General features: G+C 45.5%; 1 protein-coding gene across 1 annotated transcript in view; it reads right to left on the bottom strand.

Annotated features, from left to right (window-relative positions):
* Hic2 (HIC ZBTB transcriptional repressor 2) overlaps positions 1-19,967 on the bottom strand; it is a 30,916-nt gene that overhangs the window by 3,351 nt on the left and 7,598 nt on the right. The window contains exon 2 of the mRNA XM_026401728.2: positions 634-731. Coding sequence (XP_026257513.1) covers positions 634-659 — 26 coding nt within the window. The 5' untranslated portion in view covers positions 660-731. The remainder of the gene's footprint in view (positions 1-633; positions 732-19,967) is intronic.

The following is a 19,967-nucleotide window of genomic DNA, read 5'->3' as shown; positions in this document are numbered from 1 at the left end:
CTGTGCCTGCTGTTAAGGGTACAGTCTCTGTAAGTAGCTGAACAGCTCTAAACCTTTCCACCACCAGGTGTTTGTGCTCCCACCCCTCCCAGCTTTGTCTCCCACAGGAGCAGAGCCCTGGCAGGAGTCATGCCTACCACAGCCTGTCCTCCCCTCCCATAACACAAATGCTCTTCCCAGATCCACACCTCACTGTGAGTGAACATGGGTGTGACATGCCCCAAAAAATAACACTCAAGAGCTCCACAGCAAGCACCTGCCAATGGGTGCAGTCAGGAACTAACTCTCCACTCCTTGTTCCCCTAACCTACTAGGCAGAGACAAAGAACCCAAGGCATACCTTCCACATTGGGCCCTAGGGCAAAGCCAGTGACACCTTTGACAGTTCCCAGCATACCTAATGCCCCAAGTTTAGCAAAAGAACACGCAAAAGGCAGGAGAGCTCACATATTCACAACAACCCCCCAATCCTGGGCAGTGGGCCCTGGGCTCCTTTGACATTGTCCTGAACTGAATGAACCCAAAAGACTTCAAGGTCAGAACAGAGGCCAGGGCTGTGTAAGCTGCCCAGAAAACCCCAAGGACAAAGAACAGGTGCTGTTCTCCCTTCCCCAAGTCTCCATTTCAGCCTACCGGAGTGCCAGGGGCCCAGAAACCATGTGAGCAGCAGCCAGCAGGGATGGCCTCCTTGAGCGCGTGGACTTCCTGAGGGTACATCAATGCCTGGTCATCTGGGGAGAAGACAGACAGTTACTCACACATCAGCAAGGGAAGGGGGGGAAGAGAGGGATCATGAAGAAGAGGCAATTGGTGACCCTAGATCCTTCATTTTCAGAAAGGTCTGAAGGATGTTTTTGGCTAGAACACCCAGGTGCAGCCAAGCAGGACAGCGGTGCCCTATAGTCACACCCAATGGCAGGGAAAGTGAGGAGTTAAAAGACAAGATCTGAGAAGCTAGGTGGGCACTACCTATCCACCAACACATATACCCTGGAGATTTAGGATACCTCAGGGGCCACCTAGACCTGGGGATACTGGTGGCAGGGATACAATTCCAGATAAGCAGATGAGGTGGCAAGGAGGCTTGGGCAAGGTCCTTCCCAGGCTGGTCACATTTACATAACAAAAGGTCAAAATTGGAGCCACTTGTGCAAGGGCTATTTATAAGAACCAGTCTCAACTGCTCTGGCTCCCCTGCTTCCCTCTCAGATGTGCTCTTGCCCCCTCTAGGCCTAGAGGGCCCAGCCCTTTCCTGCCCAGCCTAATCACAAGGGGCTTCCCTCTCAGGAGGTTTTACTGCTTGAGGGATTGTCCCAGCCTTAGGCTCAGTCTTTCAATACCAGCCTCCTGCAGAAGCTGCTGGCAGTGCAGTTAGATAAGAGTAGGCTCCCTCTCCCCCTCTCCCCCTCAGAGCTCTGGGTCCCGCAGGAGAGGGATCCTAAGGTTCTGAGTCCCTGCACCCCACAGGTCAGACTGGGCTCTCTTGGAATGGAGCCAGGGGTGGGGGAGGGGGCCTGCAACAGTCTGGAGCCCATCCCTGCCTGCCCTTCCCCCACGCCACCCCCAGGGCCAGGGAGGCTAAGCAGGTCCCTCAGGAATGTGACCAGACCCGGGGTGCAGGCCTCAGCCAGGAGGCTAGGCTTCAGGCTACCAGCTGTCTCCCCATGCAGCTCCCCTCTGGGGGGGAGGGGGACTGGCAGGAGGTGAATAAGATTGGCCCAGGATCCCACCAAAGGCCCTGAGGGCAGCTGAACCAATTCTGAAAATACAGAGGTCTGGAAGCCAAGAACTCTTGTGTTGAATGATAACTAGGGCTGGACCCCTCACCCAAAAGTAGCTGTTAAGTCTCTGTAAAAGGAATGGGGCAGAGCACAGCTTTGGAAGGGGAGTGGAGACCACCAAAACAATGGTTGGTGAAGAGTGGACCTGAAGACTAACAGGAAGTCAAGGCTAGCATTCGAATCTGCTAGATACCTTTGGGTCAATTAACCTGCTCCTTGCCTGGCTTTCCTCATATCTGGGATCAGCCAGAGCCCTGCCAACATTCACTCACCAGATGAACCTGTCTGTAGCAGAGTTCAGGCCAGCTACTAGACACTATGCAGGGAGTAAGTGACAAAATAGAGGACTCCAGGACAACTGAGCACCTTGGGGGTAGGAATGCCCTCTGGGTGCCTACTACCTGGCCCTGCCAGGTACTTCACTAACCCAGGTTAGGCTGATTAACTGAATAAGGTTTCCCAGTCAGGGAAGGAGAGGACCCCAGGCTGAGTTAGATGTGACACCTAGCAGAAAGGGACAAGGCTAACTTCCTGAACCCTCCACCAGAAATGCTCTTCACAGGGGGAGGGGGACCCTCCTGTTTAGAGCTCACAGCAAGCACAAAGCCGCCCTCCCAGCCTGCCAGTCTGGGCCATCAACTATACCTACAAGAGACAACATATCCTCACCTCCTAAGAGAGGACCACATACCATCCTGCTGTATTACCCATATATATAACACCCTGCTATATACCCATATAGACTTATATACAGCAGTATATAAGTCTACAAAGCATTGCTCTTTTCTTCCCTACCCAAATGAAGATGGCCAGAGATCCCCACTCTATCCACTCTCCAAAAGGCACAGTAGCAGCAAACAGTTATCATGGAAAGGCCATAAACTGTGGGAGTGTCAAGGACCTGGAAACAGCACCAGGATCACCACCATCCCAGGAAAACCTCAGTTCAAGGGCTGATGCCCTATGTTGGCAGGAGTCACAGACAGGTGGCAGAGGGAGGAGAGGTTGGCACTTAGCAATCTCTGGCAGCAGGCCCAGGCAGTGTGCCTATCAATCCCAAGGACAGCACATCCAGCCCAGATCCATTGCTGGCCAGAATGCTGGCTTCCAGGATGCCCAGGATCTGGGGCAGAGGCATAGCAGGCCTGGGATCTCACTGCTGTCCAGGTACTCTTTTAAGGCTACCACCTAGCCCCTCCAAAGGACAGAACCTTCTGGGTACCTAGGAGAAGGTCAGGAAGAGGTGAAACGGCACAGCAACTCCCTCCTTGGTAGGAACCCTCAACTCCAGGTTACCCCTATGGGTGGATCCTGGCCAGGCTGACCTCAGCAGGCACAGGCCAGTTCACTCTCCCATGAACATAGAAGGTATGGTGGAAATAATAAAAAGACTCTGGGATATGTTCCCAGAACACTGATTAGACAGACATATGATTGTGTTGGTGGGATGAATGGTCAATACCCACCTGCCCTCCTTTTCCTCCCCTCTCCATTCATATCACAGTGTAGAAGACCCATCCCCCACAATGAAGGGAGGCCCAGGACCCAGACTGGCTGGCACAGCATTGAGATACTCTAGTCTTTCAAGCCACTGGCAGCACATGCCTGAGTGGAGCCAGGGCTGTAGAGCTAAGCCAGGGAGCCACCAGAACTCCCAACCCTACCCCACAGACCCCTGTCCACCCTCCTACAAGGCATCCATTCTGGAAGTTCTGGCCCCATCCAACCCAGCAAGTCCCACCTTGGGGAATGCACACCCAACTGCAAAATGAGATTATCTCTGGGGAATGGGACTATCCAAACTAGACTGTTTGTACAGATGTACCTTGACTTATGATGGGTCACATTCCAATAAAACCATTGTTAAAAACATCATAAACTTAGGGGCTGGGGATGTGGCTCAAGCGGTAGCGCACTGGCCTGGCATGCGTGCGGCCCGGTTTGATCCTCAACACCACATACAAACAAAGATGTTGTTTCCGCCGAAAACTAAAAAATAAATATTAAAAAAATATATTCTCTCTCTCTCTCTTTAAAAAAAATCATAAACTTAAAAAACACTTAATCCACTTACATTATTAAACATCACAATTTAGCAACATAAAACACTGTAGAGCATCAGTGGTTTTCCTTTGTAATCACTAGGCTGACCAGGAGCTATGGCTCTTGCCCCTGCCCAGCACTGTAAGAGAGGGAGCATATCACATTATTGATAGCCCAGGATATATAAATTCAAAATTTAAAGCATAATTTCTACTGAATGCTTTATCACTTTTGTACCATCATAAAGCAGAAATTTGTTGTCAATTACAACAAAATCCATTAATATAATTATAATGCACCAATAAAAATTAAGAAAAAAAAAAGAAGTTATAAGACAAACAAAAAAAATAAGTTAGGAACCTCAGGAAACTGAGACAGGAGGATCCAAGTTCAAAGCCAGTCTCAGCAACAGCAAGGCGCTAAGCAACTCAGTGAGACCCTGTCTCTAAATAAAATACAAAATAGAGCTGGGGATGTGGCTCAGTGGTCAACTCAGGGAGACCCTATCTCTAAGTAAATACAAAAAAGGTCTGGGAATGTGGCTCAGTGGTTGAGTGCCCCTGAGTTCAATCCCCTACGAGAGAGAGAGAGAGAGAGAGAGAGAGAGAGAGAGAGAGAGAGAGAGAGAGAGAATATGAATTAGTCAAGAAACATCTGTATGTTCATTTCTGTGTCATATATTTAAAATGAGTATTACTGCCCCCCATACCAGGTGTTGAACCCAGGAGTAGTTTACCATCAAGTTATCTCCCTAGCCCTTTTTATTTGAGACAGGGTCTCACTAGTTGCTGAGGCTGAACTGAAACTCAATTTTCCTGCTTCAGCCTCCTGAGGCACTGGGATTACAGCATGCAGCACTGCAACCAGCAAATAAGTAGATATTATTTTTAAAAAAGAAAGGAGAAAAAAAGGGGGCAGAATGATACCCAAACATGGATGAATCTCAGTATTTGACAAAGTAGAAGAAGTCTTATTCAAGAATCAGAACACTTAACTTGAGCTGAGGATGTGGCTCAGTGCTTACCTAGCATGCATGAGATACTGGGTTCTCTCCCCAGCACTATAAAAACAAAACAAAAAAACACAGACTAGTTGACTCCATTTATATCAAGTTCTAGAACAGGAAAAAACAATCTGGTCAGTAACTATATCAAAGCAGACTCTGAGAGGCAAACTGAGGACTGTAGAGGAGGAACGTTTTTAGCAAGAGCAGCTCTATCTTGTTGGGAGACTGGGTGAGGTAGATGCACTCTCAAAGCTTATGTTAAGGCAGGGCATGGTGGCACAAAGCCTGTAATCCTGGCAACTTGGGAGGCTGAGACAGAAGGATATCAAGTTTAAGGCAAGCTTGAGCAACTTAGCAAGACCCGTATCTCAAAAAATAAAAAGAATGGGGATGTAGCTCAGTAGTACAGTACTCCCTGAGTTCAATCTCCAGTTAAAAAAAAAAAAAAAAAAAAAAAACTTCCAAAGAGAGCTTTTTATAACATTCCATCTGAGCACAATGCTTCTCCTTCCTCTTGGACACTACACCTTTAGTAGGTGCTGCTGTGTGCCCTTTTCATTTGACCCTAGTGGACTCAGCAACCCAGAAACCTATGTACTGCCCTCCCCATGTGACAAGGTAGACACCCCTCTCATCTTCATGCAATACAGGCAAGCCTCCATCCCACATCTTACCTCCCCACAAGTAAAGAAAGCCTGAATTGAATCATTTGCAGCCGTGGACATGGGTAAACCCTCCCACTGCTGGTTTCTAGCCCACCCAGTGATGCCAGTTCAGCTTCTAGCACTGAACCAAAGGGCACAAGGGAAGCAGATCAGACAGGCAGAGCAACTACTAAAGTGAGAGGTCCCTATCCCTTCAGGTTCCTACCTGGCTGGCCCTCAGTACATTTCCAGAGGATAATCAAAGCCCCAGCCCTGACTATCTCTCCCTCTGGAGATACTCCGCATTCTCCCTTGGAAAAAAAAACAATATATATATATATATATATTTATACTCCGCATTCTCCCTTGGGAAAAAAAACAATATATATATATATATATATATATATATATATATATATATATATATATATATATTTATTTATACTTTCCTGAATAAATAAGCCTCTGTTTATGCCTTTGGAAAGAGGGCAGACCCAGGACATTCTTCAGATTCCATACTTCCCCAAGTTCCTTGATTTGTGCACATACCATCCAACTGATAGATGAGGAAGGCAGAAGACAGGACCTGTGGCTTCCCACACTCACCTCACTGTGTTCTTACACTCCACTGGGGGATGTACCACACACAATCCCATGGCAGACAAGACCCCAACTGCCTCAGGGTCCAGCACTATCAACCCATGTAGATTCAGTGGCTATTTGTGGGGGGTGGGGAGGAATAGGGCTGAACCAGGCCACTTCACACTTTTCTAACACCCTACAATGGGCAAGAGAACATGCTGTAACCTAAAATCTTTCCAAGGATATGGAAGGAGGCTTTAAAAGGAAAGCAATCCTTGCCCAAGCAAAAAAACAAGAACTACAACCCCACTCTAATGGTTGCTGCCCCTACTCAGCCTGAACACCCACCTTGCCCAGAGCCTTTGCCTCCAGAAGCTGTGCACTCAGAACTGCTCCAGTTATTGGGCCTTTCTGTGGTTCTCTCTAGACACCAAGTTGGCAGCCCTGACGCTGGGACAAAAGCATACCCCCCACGCCCACCTCCTGGCCCATGGTGATCAAACTCAGGGTGTGGTTTCACGCCACATGATACTCCTCACCCTTCTCCTACTCAATGCTTGATCCCTGCAGGGAGGAATGAGCCCTCCTGGAGGCAACCCCGGGCACCTGGACTGGAATTCCTCCTGCCTCACACCATCAGGAGCCCTAAAAAAAGGGTAAAGGCCAGCGAAGAAAACCCTTCTCGCTGCTCAGCCCTCCAGAGAACCTTCTCATCTCACCCGACTCCCTATAAGGGAGTTCCTCACTTTCCATTCCTCACTTTCCCCAGAAGGGCATTTCCTGCTGGAGGCCTGAGAGACTTAAGAGAAGCTCCTGCCTAGCCCATTTCAAATAACCAAACTGCAAACATCTTCTACCTTAACCACCCCAAAGAAACATTCCAGCTGGCATTGAGAGAGCCGAGAGAGAGCAGGGCCAATCACTCCCTATTTGGAGTACCACTGCCAAGTAGGAGGGATATATCATGCCAGGCAGAAGGGCACTGCTGGGCAAAGCACAGTCACTAGACAGATTCCACACCCCAGAGGCTTAAGCACATCTGACTAGTGTCACAAAGAGCCCCGAACATGCCACCACTGCCCGCAAACCTGAATCTGATGACAGCATTGGTCCTATTCCCAAACCAACACTAACCCACTACAATGGTCACATCATATTCCAGGTATGGACCCAATAGATGTGGCTGCTAGGGGTAGCCCCTCCCAAACCACAGGGAGAGATTGCCTAGAAGGGATGAAGCACTTCAGGATTCAGAAGAGCCCCAGGACTAAATTTAACAACCAGCCCAGCCACAAGCACGTCTGTTTTCCCTGTACCCCTGGCCTAGAGTCCTTCCCTCCATGAAGCCTTGCTCATTTCTCACTGTCCACCAGGGCCTGAGCAATCTCATTTGCCATGTGAGATGGGCTGCTGGGGGAGAGGGGATGAACAGGTCTGGTATCACTGAAGCCTCCCATAGGCCTATGAAAAGCTTTATCTCCATCTCCAGTTAGAAAAAGTTATCAGAAAAAATTCTTGGGGGTTAAGAAACTTGCCTAAGGTGACAAGAGTAAGTAGGTAGTAGAGTGAGAAGCTTCAGCCTGACTCTGGAGATCAATCTATCCCCACCTTCCTCCCAGGCAGGGCCAGGGATGCCACTCACAGAGGGCCTGGCTGTGAGCTACTCAGAGGAGGGGGTGGCTGCCTCCAACTTCCAGTACTGACAACCTATCCATAGCAGGATCTTACCTGGGCTGCATTCTCCTGAATTCACTGAGGAAACAGGCCTAGCTCCTTCACCAGAAGCAATAAGGTGGGTCCCCGACATGCAGCTTTGGGGGGCCCCATCTGTTACTCCTCTGAGAACATCCCCCAGGCTTGGTGACCTCCTGCCCTACCCCTCTAGGTATGGGCTGGTGGTGGGTGGGGCTCAATGCTCTGGGCAAGCCCAGCCATGTAATCTTAGCCAGAACCTGGATGCTGGCCAACACTCCTGGCTCTTCTCCCAGACCGTCCTGGAAAGCAACAGCCTCCATGAATGCCAGGAGCTCATCCCTCCCTTTGTGGAGGCTTCTATGAAATAAACACTTGGGTTCATAGACTTGCATTAGTCTATGCAGTGATGAGGACCTGGGCTGCTCTCTTGTTTCTCTACTGCTCAGGTCTACAGTGAGGGAGATGGCATCCACCCCTGTCCAATGACTTCCCCAATCCCATCCTGAAATGCCTAAGAGCCCTACTGGAGACTTCGTGCTGCTTATTTGGGGCTGAGTCATGCCTGGTCCCATCACCACATGCCCATATGTACTCTTCCTCCATAGGTAAGGAAGCTTCTGGGTAATACCACCATAAGGAAAAGGGTGAAAGAACTGCTATGAGAGGAGGCCTGGATCAAAATGCTGTACCACACCAGGCATTATGACCCCCCAAGTCTTGCTTCCCTGGAAGGCACAGTCTTATCCCTTCCTTCTCTACCAAGCACTCCTAGCTTTGGAGCCAATGAGAAGTAGGGCAAAGATGTTTGGGGGACCTGCAGCTGTATTTACTCTACTGTACTGCCCAAAACAGCCACAGGCCTGGTAAAGTCCAGCTGGGCGTGCTAAGACCAGGATGAGGCTGTGATTACTACTGGGAAAGGGCAGGTAAGCACTGCTGAAAAAGCAGAAAATAATTTAAGATTGTGATAAGTATTATAAAAAACAGGCTTACCTCCAAACTCTGTTCCCAACTGTCCTGCCCACCCATAAGGGACCTGAGCTGTAGGTAAGGAGCAATAGAGCAGGAGCCCTGAGAGGCCAGAAGCCAGCAAAACCGGAGTTCCTGCCATCCCTCCCATGCAAAGAGAAACTGGGAATTCACAAGGCAAGACAGTTCAACGTGAGGTTCCTACAGGCCTCTCCAGCCCCAGTCCTCCCTGTTCTTGCTTGTGGGTATGGCCCAAGGACCATGGGTAGCAGCAACACCTGGAAGCTCTTCAGAAATGCAGATGCTTGGGTTGGAGATATAGCAAAAGAGTAGAGTGTTTGCCTAGTATGAGCAAGCCCCTGGGTTCAATTCCCCACACCACAAAGAAGGAAAGAGAGTGAGAGAAAGGAAGAAAGAAACACAGATATTTACTAGGAACAGTGTAATCCCAAAGGCTTTGAAGGCTGACATAGGACGATCACAAGTTCAAAGCCAGCCTCAGCAACTTAGCAAGGCCCTAATAACTTAGTCATAATAAAAGTGCTAGGGATGTGGCTCAGTTGCTGAGCACTGCAGGGTTTAATCTCCAGTACCAAAAATGAAAACAGATGTTTAGCCCCTGCTCTGATCATAAGCACTAGGCTTTCCAAGCAGTAAGTGCTCAACTGAGGGACTTCAAGTGGAAGAAAGGCCCCAAAAGGAAGACACACTTCCCATGTCAACAAGTCCAGCAGGTGGTGACTATAAATGGTAGAACTGGAACATGAGATATCCCAGCCTGGCACCACGGGCACCTTGGAGCCTGGAAAGTGGCCATGGGTGGGGGGAGGGTATTCAGGGTGACAAACCCTGGCCAGAAGAGACACAGACGGTAGGCACAGAAGTGGCTCCACAGGCTGAGAGCATAACTCAGTGGTAGAGCACCTGTGTACCCATTAGGCCCTGGGTTGGAATCCCAATACTAAAAGAAAAGGAAGAGAGAAAGAGAGAAAGAGAGAGAGAGAGAGAGAGAGAGAGAGAGAGAGAGAGAGAGAGAGAGAGAAGCAACTCTACGAGGGAGGAGGGCAAGCAGCAACAGTACAGGAGTAAATAGGTGAATTCCACCCACAAGGAGTTAAAAGGGCACAGAGAATCCTGGGCCACCCAGCTGGAAGACACTATCATGATCATCTCACCTGCCTGGGGACATCCTTTAAATGAGATAACTGAGTCCCCAAAGGGAGGCACATGTCACAGCTGAGTCATGGGGCTGCAGCTGCCTAGCCTGCGGCTTCGGGAGCCAGACTCACTTGACTTTTCAGTTTCAAAACCAATCATGGTAACCAACAATTTCTTATGCCAAGAATTAAAAAGAAAACTTCTATCACCACTACTTCATAAAAGAAAACACTTCAAAAATTCAAGAATCACCTCTCCAGTAGAGGAGTTCTCCCAAGAAAGGGAGACCAACAACCTTTTATCCATATTGCTGCCAGGGCTGGTAAAGTTCTGAAGCAAGTTAGCATTAGGAACCACTGCCCTACCCTAGGACACAGTGTAGACTGAGATGGCATGCATCTTTTGTTTGGGCATCAAAACCACTTCCCACTGGGTGTGGTGGCACATGTCTGTAATCCCAGCGACTTGTAAGATTGAGGAAGGATGATCACAAGTTCAAAGCCAGCCTCTGCAACTTAGCAAGGCACTTAGCAAACCCAGTGAGACCCTGTCTCTCTAAATTAAAAAAAAAAAAAAAAAATTTAAGGGCTGGGGATATAACTCAGTGGTTAAGCACCCCTGGGTTCAATCCCCAGTACCATCACCACAACCACCACCACCAACAACAAATAAATAAATAAATAGACAGATAAACAAAACACTTCCCAGGCCCCACTCAGACTTACCAACCAAGTCCTACATTTTAGCCCCTGAAGATTCAATGTGTAAGAAAAGGGGGATATTTTAAAATAAGACAAAGACTGTTCCAGAAAGAACAAGAACTTCAAAAACCCATCAAAAAAAGATAGGTTAAACCAAATATTGGCCAGGCAGTGAACAAACTGAATTCTTAAGCACTTTAGAAAACCCTAGGATGGTTATCTTTTAAAGGTAAAAACATGCAAATCCTTTGGCTCCAAAAACTGAGGTATCACCAACAGGAATGTGTGTGTATGTTCACCAAACCACAGGCAGACACGCTCATGGAAAGTGTTTTACCAAAAACCAACATCAGAACAACTCCTATGCCCACCCACAGGGAAAAGGGTATACTTATAACCCGAAACTATAAAGAACTATGGCCCAGCAGCAAAGAAGACCAAATGTTAAGGTTGAACCATATCAATTTGCTGTGTAGAAGTCAAAAACAGGGGGCTGGGGTTGTGGGCTCAGGAGTAGAGTATTCACCTACCACATGCGAGGCCCTGGGTTCGATCCTCAGCACCACATATAAACAAACAAACAAATAAATGTGTTGTGTCCAACTTCAACTAAAACATAAATAAATAAATAAGTCAAAAACAGCTGCTTGCTAATTTCATATTATTTGTCCCACACTTGACATAAACGAACCATAAACACTGTTAAATAAAGAAGCCAAATCCAAAAAAAGTACAAGGTAGTGTTTCACTTACATATATTCAAAAGCAGGTAGCATTAATCCACCACTACTAGTGAGAAGGGGGCATCAAGAGTGGCTGAAAGGGCACACTACCAAGTTTGGAGGATGTTTCTCTTCCTGGATTGTGGTTACACAAGCATGTTTATTCCTGACGAATTCTTGAAACTATGCACATATTTTCCATAGGACATATTGCAATTCTTTGCAGCAACTTTCTAGAAGTGAGACAAAGATTTATTTGGTACTACTTAGCAAGTAGACCTAGACCAAACCGTGACCTCCCCTGAACCTCCAATTACAACACAGGAAGTGGAACACTGCAGGTCAACTGGCAAAGTAGCAATCCTATAGGATGGAGTGTCTGTCCTGAAGATGGAACTCAAAAGGATTAGACAGGAACCCAAGGAAACCTAGAGAGTGCTTAAAAATGTTATTAGTCTGCTACCTAAAGATGAAAACAACCTAACAAATGTGTTTTTTTAATTTCCTATGGTTTGACACTTTCAAAGGAGATGTTGTTAATCAAACCCTAAAAGGCAAGCCCAGGAAAGAAGAGGAGATTTGTTCAAACAGAACACTTAAGAATATCCAGTAAGGGGCTGGGGATGTGGCTCAAGCGATAGTGCGCTCGCCTGGCATGCGTGCGGCCCAGGTTCAATCCTCAGCACCACATACAAACAAAGATGTGGTGTCCGCTGAAAACTGAAAAATAAATATTAAAAAATTATCTCTCTCTCTCCCTCTCTCTGTTAAAAAAAAAAAAGAAAAAAAAATCCTATAAAAAAAAAAAAAAAAAAAAAAAAGAATATCCAGTAAGAGTGGGCTGGGGTTGTAGCTCAGTTGTAGTGTACTTGCCTAGCATGCGTGAGGCACTGGGTTCGATTCTCAGCACCACATATAAAATAAACAAAATAAAGGTCCATCAACAACTAAAAAAAATAAAAAAGAATACCCAGTAAGGGCCTCAAGAGGGTCCCCAATGCAGTGACTGGATATATCAAAAGGAGGAAGCCAAGACAAAACTGGGCAAGGCTCTCAGGAATTTAAAGTAAAAAGGAGTTTCTGGGGAGAAAGAAGCAGCCCAGAAATCAGGATTTTTTTTCCAAATGGAGGTAGGGATGGAGATCTAAGTTAGACACACCTTGGGCATGTATTGGTTTTATTTATGTTTTTAGTTGTAGATGGACATAATACCTTATTTTATTTGTTTATTTATATATTTATATTATTTATATGAGGATTGAACCCAGGGCCTCACATGTGCAAGGCAAAAGCTCTTCTACTGAGCCATAACCCCAGTCCCATTGTTGTTTTGTTTGTTTTGTGGTGCTGGGGACTGAACCCAGGGCCTTCTGCCTGTGACGCAAGCATTCTACCAACTAAGCTATATCCCCAACCCACCAGTTTTATTTTTATTCATTACGTTTTATTTATTTATACAGTACTGGGGACTGAACTCAGGGCCTCATACATGCTAGCCAAGTATTCCACCACTGGACTATACCCTTAAGACTTTTTTATTTAAACACTTTTTTCTTGTGAGGAAAAAAGTTAACCTAGGGCCTCCTGCACGCTAGGTAGGTGCTCTACAATCAAGCTACATCCCCAGCCTCAGAGTTTTAGAAAACAATTTTTTTTTTGGGGGGGGGGGGTTGCTGGAGATTTAACCTGAGTGTGCTGTACTACTGAGCTACATCTCCAGCCACACACACCCCACCCCGCCACCCCACTCTTGCTTTTTTGAGACACAGTCTTGCTAACCTGTTCAGGGCTTCACTAGTTGCTCAGACTGGCTTTTGAACCTGTGATCCTTCTGCCTCAGCCTCCCAAGCCACTGGGATTACAGATATGTGCCACCATGCCTGGCTTAAAAGTAGTTTTAAAGGAAAAATTAGGAAACTACTGTGGAAAATATTACAATCTAGGGTCCTGAGCCAGAAAAACCTCCAGGTGTTGCAATTTACAGAGAAGAGGATCTCACCTGTCCAGCAGGTAAGCTGAATTTTTTTGGGGGGCGGTGGGGTGGGAAGACGGGGGACAACCAGGGATTGAACCCAGTTTGAATTCAGGAGTGCTTAACCACTGGGTCACATCCCCAGCCTTTTTTATTTTGTGACAGGATCTCCTAAGTTGCTTAGAGCCTCATTAAGTTGCTGAGGCTGGCCTGGAATTTCTGACCCTCCTAGCACCTCACCGAGCTCAGCAAGGAAATCAGAAGAATTCATTTGGACTTGAGGGAAAATGCTCAGTTTCACTGTACTTCAAAATTGTATCTCAGGGATGCTAAAAGAATCGTTTAGCATTAAGGAAAAAAGATAGAAAACTATAAAATAAAGAGGCACTTGTCTGCCTGGAGGAACATTCGCTCAAGGGTAAAAAGCAGTCTACTCAGGAGGCAACAAAAGAACAAAAACCCTAAAATCAACCAAATGGTCACTGCTAATAGAACATGTGATGATGTGTGGAGGCACACCACCTCAGACTTGGGGCAAAGGCTGAGGTTGTGGCTCAGTGGTAGAGCACTTGCCTCACATGTGTGGGGCACTGAGTTCAATCCTCAGCACCACAAAAATAAATAAAATAAAGGTATGGGCTGGGGATGTGGCTCAAGCGGTAGCATGCTCGCCTGGCATGGGTGCAGCCCAGGTTCGATCCTCAGCACCACATACAAACAAAGATGTTGTGTCCGCCAAATACTAAAAAATAAATATTAAAATTCTCTCTCTCTCTCTTACTCTCTCCTTAAAAAAAAAAAAAATAATAAAACTAATATGGAGGGGCTGGGGATGTGGCTCAAGCGGTAGCGCGCTTGCCTGGTATGTGTGTGGCCCGGGTTCGATCCTCAGCACCACATACAAACAAAGATATTGTGTCCGCCGAAAACTGAAAAATAAATATTAAAAAAAACTAATATGGAAAAGCAAATGAAGTAGATTAGCCAAAACAATTAAAAATAATAATAAAATAAAATAAAGGTATTATGTCCATCTACAACTAGGAAGCTGAGGCAAGAGGATATAGCAAGTTCAAAGCCAGCCTCAGCAAAAGCGTGGCACTAAGCAACTCAGTGAGACCCTGTGTTTAAATAAAATACAAATATGACTGGGGTTGTGGCTCAGTGGTCGAGTGCCCCCGAGTTCAATCCCCAGTAACCCTCCCCACCAAAAAAGAAAAGAAAGAAAAGCTAGGGAATGGTTAACAATTCAAAAGCATGGTGACTTCTGAAGGCGGGTAGGGATGAGCTAGAGAGAAGTGCCATGTGGGTGTCCAAGGCACTCAAGGAGGCTGCTTCTTACTTGGAGATGGGGCACCCAAGGTGTTCTGCTTAGTGGGACAACAGAGTTGCCCAGGAGAGGAAAGTCCTAGGTATCCTTCCAAGGAGTGGACAAGGAGGAAGGGCAGAGCCAGGGTTATTTTATGTGAAAATATCAAAGTCCAGAACACTTGGCTCAGTGGTATAGTACCTGTCTAGCATGTGCAAGGCCCTGGGTTTAAATTCTAGCTCCACAAAAAAAAAAAAAAAAATGAGAAATAAAATAAAATTCAACCAAAGGCCAGAACACAACTTCCCCTGTGCAGCACCTCCAGCCAAGCCCTCTCCTGAGTCAGTTCTGGTTTGAAGCCCAATCAACCCTGAGTTGTCCTTCTCAAACACCTGCAAGTCACTCCCTGCTTAAAGCTTTAAATGGATTCCTAATGCCTGGAATGAAGTCCATGCTCCAACCTGGCACGCAGGGTTCTTCTCAGAGGGGCAGTAAGCCCAGCTTTCCCCTTCCACAATCTCACCTATGAGAACCCTACAGGCTATGCTCTCTGATAGGATGACCTTTCCCACTCGATCCCTTCCTCTATCAAGCCTGTCCTACTTTTCTCCTCCCTCCTCACCTAACAGCAGCATTTTCTGTCAGCATAACTCCTCTCCTGTCCACCCTGATCCCCACTAAACAGCACCCTCAAATTAAGGGACAGTGTGTCCCAACCAACTACAGCAGTAGCAATGGGCATGCAGCAGGCACTCATAAACATTTGTTAGGTGAGAAAATGCCAATGACGAAGAACAAAGGCTAAGAAGAGAGAAGATGAAATAATGCATGAAAGATGATAAGGTGGCACAGTGCCCTCCCTTGTCACCATTCCATAATCGTATTGTCAACATTCTTAAAAATTAGACTGGGCATGCTGTAATCCCAGCAGCTCAGGAGGCTGAGACATGAGAATCCTGAGTTCAAAACCAGCCTCAGTAACAGCGAGGCGCTAAGCAACTCAGTGAGACCCTGTCTCTAACTAAAATACAAAATAGGGCTGGGGATGTGGCTCAGTGGTCAAGTGCCCCTGAGTTCAATCCCCTGTATCAAAAAAACAAATAAAGTTAGTCAGGGCTCCTAAAGAGCTTTTGATTATGTGGCTTCTATGTTACTGTAGATTATATGTTACTGTTCTAGTTACTCTACTAAAAAAAAAAGATCATTTTTTTTAATCACTTGATTTAAGCTGGGCATTATAGCACACACCTGTTATCCCAGCACCTCAGAGGCTAAGCAAGTTAAAAGTCCAGCCTCAGCAACACAGTAAGACACTGTCTCAAAATTTTAAAAATAAAGGAAATAAAAGAACTGGGGATATAGCTCAGTGGCAGAGTGCCCCAGATAGACAATAAATCTATTTCACATCAACATAAACATTTTTAAATATATTTTTAGTTGTAGATGGACACAATACCTTTATTTTATTTATGAATTTTTATGCAGTGTTGAAGATTGAACCCACTGCCTCATGTGTGCCAGGCAAGTGCTCTACCACTGAGCCACAACCCCAGACCCAACATAAACATTTTTTAAATATATTTTTTTAGCTGTAGATGGACACAATACCTTAATTTTATTTATTTATTTTTATGTGGTGCTGAGGATTGAATCCAGTGCCTCACACATGCTAGGTGAGCACTCTACCACTGTGTCACAACCGCAGCCTAACATAATCATTTTTATGGAAAAAAAAAAAAAGGCACATCATTTTGAAAGCTGAGTGCAATGTCACACCCATAATTCCAGCAACTCAGGAGGCTGAGGCAGGAGAATCTCAAGTTCTAAGTCAGCCTTAGAAACTTGTCTCAGTTTTTTTTTAAAGAGAGAGATAGAAAGAATTTTTTAATATTTATTTTTTAGTTTTCGGTGGACACAACATCTTTATTTTATTTTTATGTAGTGCTGAGGATTGAACCCAGTGCCCCACACATGCCAGGCAAGCACGCTACCGCTTGAGCCACATCCCCAGCCCCTCAATTTTTTTTATATTAAAAAATTTTTTAGTTTCAAGTGGACGCAATATCTTTATTTTATTTATTTTTAATGTGGTGTTGAGGATCAAACCCAGTGCCCTACGCATGCCAGGCGAGAGCGCTACCACTTGAGCCACATCCAGCCCTCAAATTTTTAAATCTTAAAAAATCTTAATGGGGCTGGGGTTGTGACTCAGTGGTAAAGTGCTCGCCTAGCACACATGAGGCACTGGGCTCGATCCTCAGTACCACATAGAAATGAAATAAAGATTGTGTGTCCACCTACAACTAAAAAATAAATATTAAAAAAAAATCTTAAAAAAATTTAAAAAGGGTTGGGGTACAGCAGGCAGTGGTACAGGTTAAATCCCCAGTACCAGAAAAATGAATACATTTAGTGAGAAGGCTGACACCGTTTCACCCTTTGTAAATCTCTTTAATGTTTGGCTTCATGCAAGCACTGGATCCTCTTTATCTGCTGGTGTCCTGAGTCTGTTAGGATCTGTAGTTTTGATTGAAATAAAGAAAACTGGTCTTACCCAGAAAGAAGGAATTTTAATTTTAAGGAGTATTTTAATCTTTTCAGTATTTTAATCTTTGCCTATATTTGTCTGAATTTGTCTATATATGCTATATTTCTTTGATTTTACATTAGAGCTCAATGAGTGATAGTTTCTTAAAATTCATAATCCACAGGGCTGGCGTTGTGGCTCAGTGGTAGAGTGTTTGCCTAGCACGTGTGAGGCACTGGGTTCGATCCTCAGCACCACATAAAAATGAATAAATAAAATAATAAAAACCCCTCATAATCCACAGATTTTAGGAATAGAACCTAGAACTTCACACATGCCAGTCATAGCAAGCATATTACCACCTAGCTCCAACCCCAGCTCCTTGTTTTTTAGAGACATACATAGGTATAGCTATGTTGCCAAGGCTGGTCTACAACTCCTGGGCTCAAACAATCCTCCTGTCTCAGCCTTCCCAGTAGCTGGGATTATAGGCATGCATAGGAATACTCTGGAATTCTATGACATCAAGCACTGACTGGTCATTTGGAAAATATTTTTTTTTTTTTTTTTTTTTTTTTTTTTTTTTTTTTTTTTTAAAGAGAGAGTGAGAGAGGAGAGAGAGAGAGAGAGAGAATTTTTAATATTTATTTTTTAGTTCTCGGCGGACACAACATCTTTGTTGGTATGTGGTGCTGAGGATCGAACCCGGGCCGCACGCATGCCAGGCGAGCGCGCTACCGCTTGAGCCACATCCCCAGCCCCCTGGAAAATATTGACTTGAGTTAATCAGTTTCTTCCAAATGTTGTCACATTTCATTATACAACACCAAGAAATCCCATGAGTCAATATCACTATTCATCTTATCAGAGAGAAGTCTGAGTGCCAAGCTCACAATGATACCATTTTCCAAAATTCTAATTTTCCCTTGAAAGCTCAAATTTTTCATTGGCAACAAATGATTTTCCTTAAAGAGGCAGGCTCACTTACTTCACTTGAGAAAATGTCTAACAAAATTCTCCAGGTCCACACACTTTTGTCTGTCATTCTTTTTTTTTTTTTTTTTTTTTTTTTTTTTTTTTTTTTTTTTTTTTTTTTTTTGGGGGGGGGGGTAGGGGGGGTCGATACCAGGGATTGAACTCAAGGGCACTCAACCACTGAGCCTCATCCCTATTTTATTTTATTAAGGGAATTGCTTAGTGCTTGCTAAACTGCTGAAGCTAGTAACTCCTGATCCTCCTGCCTCAGCCTCCCCAGCCACTGGGATTACAGGCGTGTGCCCCCATGCCCAGCTCTGTCAGTCATTCTTTAAAGCACAAACAATGTTCCATGAGGAAAAAGCAGTCAGTTTGGTTTCCAGTTCAAACAAATGTGAAGTCCTTTTCCTGGACACACTATTGTACTTGAGTCTGTAGCAGAAGAGTCTAAGCATTATTCCCACTTCATCATACAGAGTATTAAAAAGTCATGCATGGTGGTACCTGTCTATACTCCCAACAATTTGGGAGTCTCAGGCAGAAAGATCACAAGTTCAGGGCCTGCCTCAGCAATTTAGCAGACCCTCGGTAACTTAGCAAGACCCTGTCTCAAAATAATAAATAAATAGAAAGTTCTGGTCTCCTGCCCAAATAAAAGAGTCAAGGGTGGAGATTTAATACCTAGTCACCTATACTGGCTCCTCTGGGTAAGTGTATGACTGGCAGTCACAATTTGCTGCAAGGTGAAAACATGACTATGAAAAGGGGTGCCAAGTGAAGTTAAGTGTCAACATGGGCCAAGGGCTAATAACTTCAAAGCATTATGAAAAGCATCCAAGGATCTATAAACAATTCTTTGAGAATAGCTGACATGCACTGTCTTGAATATTTCTAATAAGCTATTTTTTAGGCAAGGAAAATAAGTCCTTTAGAGGTTAAGGACTGGCACACAGAAGAAAGAGGTTTGACACTGGAGTCCTCTTCCGACCAAAATGTAAAAATCCTGAGCAACAGGCTTCCTACCAACTGAAATGCCATTTCAAATGGCATCCACAATTATTTGCAGAAACTATCACAAGAAAGGATCTTCTTCCTGGGGGCCTGTTAACTCACAGACCAGCAAGACTCCCTCAGAGCAATGTTGCTCCTGTGCCTGCTGGCTAGGCAAGCTGTGGACCTGTGGGCCCTGTGCACCTGGAGGCAGAGGGGCTCCATGGGGGAGGGTGCTACCAGGAAGCAGGATGTGTATGCTGCCTGCTGGGGGCATGAAGTCAAAGTCTCCTCCTGCCCAAAGCAGCTAAGCCAGCCCTGCTGGCCTTATCAGGGTCAACACATGCATGGAATGTGGGACTTTGGAAATAAACCTCTTTCCTTACCCTGCAAGGGAGCTGCCTGGGGCTCACACCTGGCTCAGGTTCACTCACCACAGTCAAAAGGCAACCCAAGCCCACTGTTTCATGGCCTGGTAGCACTGCAGAAAGCCAAGGCTTAATCCCTTCCCTCATCACTCAGAACCCCTGGGCCCCTTTATCAAGAGGGCCCGCCCTGCCTCTCACACCACCAGTCTCCCCTTACACCATCAGCAACAGTGTATGAATACTTTTCAATGAAAGAATCCCAAGAGGGGCTGGGGAATGTGGCTCAAGCGGTAGCGTGCTCGCCTGGCATGCATGCGGCCCGGGTTCGATCCTCAGCACCACATACAAACAAAGATGTTGTGTCCGCCAAAAAAATGAAAAATAAATATTAAAAATTCTCTCTCTCTCACTCTCTCTTTAAAAAAAAAAAGAATAAGAAATGAGTACCGTTCAGTACAAAACATTAAAAAAAAAAAAAGAAAGAAAGAATCCCAAGAAAGAAAGGTAATCAACTTTAAGTTCCCT

The sequence above is a fragment of the Urocitellus parryii genome, chromosome 3 (genome assembly GCF_045843805.1).
Source record: "Urocitellus parryii isolate mUroPar1 chromosome 3, mUroPar1.hap1, whole genome shotgun sequence".
Lineage (NCBI taxonomy): Eukaryota > Metazoa > Chordata > Mammalia > Rodentia > Sciuridae > Urocitellus > Urocitellus parryii.
The sequence above is the reverse complement of the archived record's forward strand: the minus strand, read 5'-3'. Positions and strand labels throughout refer to the sequence as shown.